At 39.0% G+C, this 5,638-nt stretch overlaps 1 protein-coding gene across 4 annotated transcripts; it reads right to left on the reverse strand.

Moving 5' to 3' along the window:
- Positions 1-352: 352 nt before the first annotated feature.
- LOC113009714 (endoplasmic reticulum-Golgi intermediate compartment protein 2-like) lies at positions 353-5,194 on the reverse strand. 4 transcript variants are annotated; one of them, XM_026148189.2, is made up of 13 exons: positions 5,040-5,194; positions 3,889-4,022; positions 3,698-3,806; positions 3,546-3,592; positions 3,381-3,448; positions 3,250-3,290; positions 2,999-3,100; positions 2,757-2,852; positions 2,620-2,675; positions 1,519-1,617; positions 1,291-1,388; positions 1,042-1,204; positions 353-859 (listed from the first exon to the last, which is right to left on the reverse strand). In XM_026148189.2, the coding sequence occupies exons 2-13, from the start codon at positions 3,992-3,994 to the stop codon at positions 843-845; spliced, it is 1,002 nt and encodes a 333-aa protein (XP_026003974.2). In that variant the 5' UTR covers positions 3,995-4,022; positions 5,040-5,194; the 3' UTR covers positions 353-842. The 4 variants fall into 4 exon arrangements, with proteins under 4 accessions (XP_026003974.2, XP_026003972.2, XP_080147913.1 ...); XM_026148187.2 differs by having other exon boundaries at positions 353-929; XM_080291787.1 differs by having other exon boundaries at positions 3,889-4,019; positions 5,040-5,177.
- Between the last annotated feature and the right edge of the window lie 444 nt (positions 5,195-5,638).

The raw sequence follows: 5,638 nt of genomic DNA on the forward strand, positions 1-5,638 counted from the left end.
TGGTTACAGAGGAGAAAATGAAAATCGAAAGATATATTTTTCCTGGAACCACTTCAGTTCTGACCAAGCCAGCTGGCTGATGATCAGTTAATCAAGCAGGTTTGATTAGCAGCTCCTGGAAGCAGTAAGGGCCTATTTAGTGACACATTGGCTCAATTTTTGTTAAATAAAGACTCATGTCATGTGGTAGACCTGCTAAAGACATTCTTGACTTATTGAAATAAGTCAAATAAAATAAGTCTTCCTTATAGAGGATTGCTTAATAGGCAACATGACACTTGCTCAGTCATCCTTCTTGAACCTGACTGCCATCATTTCATGGTTTACCTGTTTAAAAACCATCTGCATGTTATTTCATTTAGGAATCAACTTTTATTTGTTTTGGGCTTCTTTTTTCTTTTCTTTTTTTTTTTACACTTTAATGCTGTGAAACAAACCAGCGGTGCTAATGACCTCCTGGGAATTTAAACTTTAACATAACTGTCAGCATCACCGTTATCAAATGTGACCAGAGTCACAGGGTACACATTCTCCTACAGTGCAATAGTTAGTGCTAACTCTACTATTTTTTTTATGTTTTTGGTCATTTGGAAGAAAAACATTGTGATATACAGTACGGTAATGCTGGCAATGGAAAAACCTTTATAAACTCTAATAAATAAACAAATATCTGAAAATCCGAACTCAAGTTTCTGATGAGAAAGCAGCAACTGTGATCATTATTTGTCGGGTCACCCGTGCAGGCCGAGGAATCGGCGTCTACTACCGAGGGGGATTGTCAGCCAGCAGAGGAGTATGGTGGTGGTTCAGATTATTCATCTGGTGCAGCTGTGCGTCCTGGTTTAGCACCTCTCCGGGCCTGTAGAGTCCCAGTTTGAAGCGGCAGCAGATGACATCAAAACAGAAGCCAACGAGCCCGTGAAGCATCCCTTAAAAGTGAGAAGAGCACAGTAAAAATAAAAAAAAGAATAAAATAACTGCATGAATTCAAAGCTAGAACCATATTTAATTGTTTTGCTCTAAATGTCCAAGCCCACTCGCCTGTGGTGGAGAATATGCCCCCGATTATACCACACAGTCGCACCAGGAATTGCCAGAGCGGCATATGCTGCTCGCTGACCGTCACCATCAGAGAGCTGGTGTCGTACTTGACGAAGATGCCGGAAACACCGTGACTGCCCGCGGCGTGGTTTATCACCCGTTCCTTGGCAGCAGACATTGTGGTGGTTAGTCTACTTGCTGTCACAACATTGGGCTGTGTTTAAAGCTCTGCGCTTAGCAGCTACTCACTCGCTCAGTCACAGAGAACTGGTGTGTGTCTGCGGATATCTTGTATGTGTTCAGTTTCGTGGGCACCACTGTAATGAAGTACTGAAACATCTGGTTATCTGGGATGCAAGCACACAGGAAACAATAATTGAGGGTTTTATGAAAAAAAAAAATGCACTCATTCATTCAATGGAAAATCCTTTTCAAATGTTTCCTGCATGTTTTATCCTCTGAAATCATGTGACTTACTGTTATATGTGATTTTCTCTGTGCCGTCCAGAGGATTGATGACGCCTGGTAACTCCTCCCCAAAAGATAAATGGTCGATTCGATGGGAGAAATTGTACGCTGTAATGCAAAGATGAGAGAACCCTCAGATTCAATCAAGGCTGTGGACAATCATTCTAACTAGTAGCAGGACCTTATAAGCTCGATTTCCTAAGGCTCTCATCTGGCCAACTTTGGTCTCTTTTAGTAACAGAAAAACACTTTTTATCTCCAATGCCATTAAATCTGGCTCACATATTTGACATCTTTAATGTTTTCAGGGGTTTTTGTTAAATTATTCCCTATTAAATGTGTAAGAACAATGCTTAATACACTCACAGCCACTTTTTGAGGTACAGCTGTTCAACTGTTTGTAAATGCAAATATCTAAACAGCCAATCACATGGGAGCATGTAGACACGCTCAAGATGACCTGCTGATGTTCAAATCAGAATATGGAAGAAATGTGATTTAAGTTGATCTGAGTATTCCAGAACCTGCCGATCGACTCGGGTTTTCCCACACAACCATCTCAAGAATGTTCCCAAAACTAGAAAATAAGTAGTTTGAGCCAGTTCTCAGAAGGAAATGACTAGAGCACAAATAACCCCACGTTACAACCAAAAACTGCAGAAGAGGATCTCTGAATGTGCAAAATGTTAAATCATAAAGCAGATGGGCTACAGCAGCAAAAGACCACATCAGGTGCCACTTCCTGTCAACTGGAAACTAAGGCTACGACTCACACAGGCTCACCAGACCTGGAATTTCAATTTCTGCTGCAATATTCAGCTCACAGTTTGGCACAAACAACATGAAAGCATGGATCCACACTGCCTTTTATCAAATCAGGCTGCTGTTGGTAATGTAATGGGATATTTTCTTGGCACGCTTTGAGTCCCTTAGTACCGTCTAAACGTTGTTTAAATGCCACGGCCTTCCTCAGTATTTATTGCTGAATGCAGAAAAAGGGAGAGCTGAGGGGAGCACCGATTATGGTGACAGATAATGTTCCCTGGTCTGCTTGTAGATTATAAAAGTGTGTAATTAGAAGTGTTATTAGAAAACCAGATTTTAACTTACTCTCGTGGCTCACAAAAGCTGCAATGTGTGCATGGCCCTGAGGATGGTGAATGGGCCTTAAAAAGATCAAGAATCACTATTAGTCTCCAGCATCAGAAATGTTTGTCTCATGCTTATTACGCTACAGAGGTTCTTACTTTCCAACAGTGATGTGCAGGTTTCCTGCTACCTTGTTGACGTAAACGTGTCCATGTATCCTGCAGGCATTGAGGGGCTCCATGGAGGCATCCTCCCTACGCACATAATGTTTGAGCACATCATTTTATTATAACAGACTCTAAATCCATCACTCTAAATCCAGTGGGCACTTATGTGTTTGCCTTTTTGTAAAATGAATGGAGACGTGATTATTAAAAACTATTTCCCATAGGAGACTGACCGTGGTGGCAGAGCAGTAGGAGCTCCTTTCAGGAGAGTTTTGTAAAGGACTTCCTGCAGAGCGTGCTCCTCTCTCAGCCTGTTCTGTATGAGAAGCAGCGTCCTGGAAAACAAACAGACTGCAGAACTAGCTAAACAAGTTTAAAAGCTTTCAAACAACAAGAAATCTCTTATAACTTGATAACCAAATTTTAGGCATTACCAGAATTTTGTATTTTTTCAAACTTACTGCGCAACTGCACAAAACCTTACCTTTGCCACAGTCTTTGTTGCGGGGTCAGCTCAAAAATAACCTGCTCAAAGACACAAACAGGAGCGTTTGCTTTACAGAAGCGACACCTCAGAAATGACCTTAAGGTTTTTCAGACACATGCTTGACTCACAGGTTCATACTGCAGGCCATTAGATGTGATCATGGTTTCAGCCAGGTCCAGAATATCTGCTCCCACATCTACAATCAGAGATGAAATATGTGCGCTAATGTGATGTAAGCGCTTCAGGTAGCAACTTCTCCACATTGACAACGGCAAACAAGGTGAGATACTCACGCTGGCATTTCATGGCGACTGTTATGTCAATGTTTATTCTCAATTTACTGAAATCAGGATAAAAAGATTACCGTGACATCATACTGTAAAAAAGAAAAACAGACTGAAGTCACAATTAATTAACATTTAATAACCTAGTAATAACATCTCACCTGGAAAAATCCTTGTCGACCGAATATTCATACTTCATCCAAGTCTCTCGATAAACAAAGAACTCTAAGACAGCCAGAAGTGCCATGGCACTAAACGCTAAAAGTGACACTGTGGAGGAGACAGATGAGCAGAGAGTGTTACTCCTCCCTTTTGCTGCTCCTGCTGTCTTGTCCTCGCAGGGACATCTCACCTGTTCCTCCTGACGCCGATGTCTCCACGTAGCTCTCTGACACTTTGGGGAAGGCGTCCAGCTCCTTCACCAGGCTCAGCGCTTTCTTTCTTGACAGACGCCTCATCTTCAGGTTCACAGCAGTTCTCCACCTCCTCCACCACAATTAAAACAAGCCTCAGATTAACACAGTACACCTGTTTAATGCAAACATGTTAAATCAATATAATCGAAATGTATAGAACAAGTGGACTGAATGCAAAAAGGTTGAAGGAACAGATCAGGTAAAAAAAAAAGATTACAGTTATAATAAAAATAATGAAATATTAATGAACCTTTTGGAAAGAAACTCTTGGACCAAATGCTAAACACTGGATAAAATAATAACGTCAAATTTATTTGAAACTTAAGTTACTTGTGAGTAAGTCAAAATGTCAAGACAACAAGCATAAGTTTTGAAGCAATAACCTGAAGTTTTCTGGACACCTAAAAAGAATTGTGGCAGAAACAAAGTTCCATAGAATTGTTATTAAAAACAATTGTTGTAAAAAAAACATGGTGATTATCAAAATTATCTCACTACAAAATCAAATATTTATTTAAACAGAACCAGAAGTATTTTTAAGTAATAATCGCTAATAATAATAATAATATATTATTATTATTATAAAAAATCAATAAATAATAATACATTTCTTTTATTATTTTTATTTATTCTTATTATTAATGTGTTTATTTGTTTTTTGCATAATTTGTTTAAACCAGGCTCACTTTTTCTACAACAGCAATGATAATAATAACAATAAAACGTCATTTATACCATTACATTAATGATTACTTTAGTTATTTGTCCATAATAATCCTTTTGAGCGAATTCTGTTTAATGAAATACTGTGAATATATCACTGATGCCGACGTTAATGGCTGCTAATGTGAAAATATCTCACTCACATCACATATATTATTATATCTTTTGTCGCATTACATCATCGAAGAGAAACGGCAGAGCAGTAAAAATATGAATTGACGCTGTTTGTATGCAGAAATGTCCCGGAAAAGTATCGATAATAGATGTTTTATTAGGCGAAAGCATCACATTTAACGATCATTTGAAACCAGACGTCCATCACTAGCGTAACAACACCGTGCCGATTATTTTTTTTAGATCTTACCTTTTTTGGTCATCTAGTTAGACGTTAAATCTTGACGCAGAGTCCCTGGACACCCGTTTCCAGCAGCTGCCTACTGTTTAAATCATACCTGGCAGATTTTTCTACACCTTCATCCATGATGCTAACACACAGGGGGGCGGGGCGCGCTGGCTTCTGCCTCGTTTCGTCTCGTCTTGACGTTTGCAGCGTGCGCGCGCTGCCCATTCACGCCCACGCACAGTAAGCGCACTTGCGCTCTTCAATCAGGAGGTGAAGCTGTAACACCATAATTCAGCATACAGTAAAATCACATAAATGAAATACTCCAGGCTTTAATAAATATTCAATATGTGTACGTGTGTATTTTTTTTACAGTTATATTAAATTATTTTAATAAATAAAAACACTAAGCCTAAAGCTAAGTAAAACTAGATTGATAGAACTACAGTGAAAATTGTTGGGTGTGTAAAAACCAAGAAAAAAATGACAGAAATGTGTATATTTACATACATATGCACATTGAACACATCACTAGCTAATTAAATTAAAATTATCAGGATAACTAGCCAGCATACTGAAGCTTTTGGTACATAGACTATGCTTATTTGAGGATTTTTGCA

Source organism: Astatotilapia calliptera, chromosome 17 (assembly GCF_964374335.1).
Source record: "Astatotilapia calliptera chromosome 17, fAstCal68.1, whole genome shotgun sequence".
NCBI lineage: Eukaryota > Metazoa > Chordata > Actinopteri > Cichliformes > Cichlidae > Astatotilapia > Astatotilapia calliptera.

What these genes read in the sequence shown, in the direction of transcription:
- LOC113009714 (XM_026148187.2), bottom strand. Translation starts at nt 3,994, where the DNA reads ATGAGGCGTCTGTCAAGAAAGAAAGCGCTGAGCCTGGTGAAGGAGCTG. An exon ending in AGTCGCCATGAAATGCCAGC is followed by an intron (nt 3,449 to 3,545) that starts GTGAGTATCTCA and finishes CTCTGATTGTAG; the next exon opens with ATGTGGGAGCAGATATTCTG. An exon ending in AGCTTTTGTGAGCCACGAGA is followed by an intron (nt 1,618 to 2,619) that starts GTAAGTTAAAAT and finishes TTTGCATTACAG; the next exon opens with CGTACAATTTCTCCCATCGA.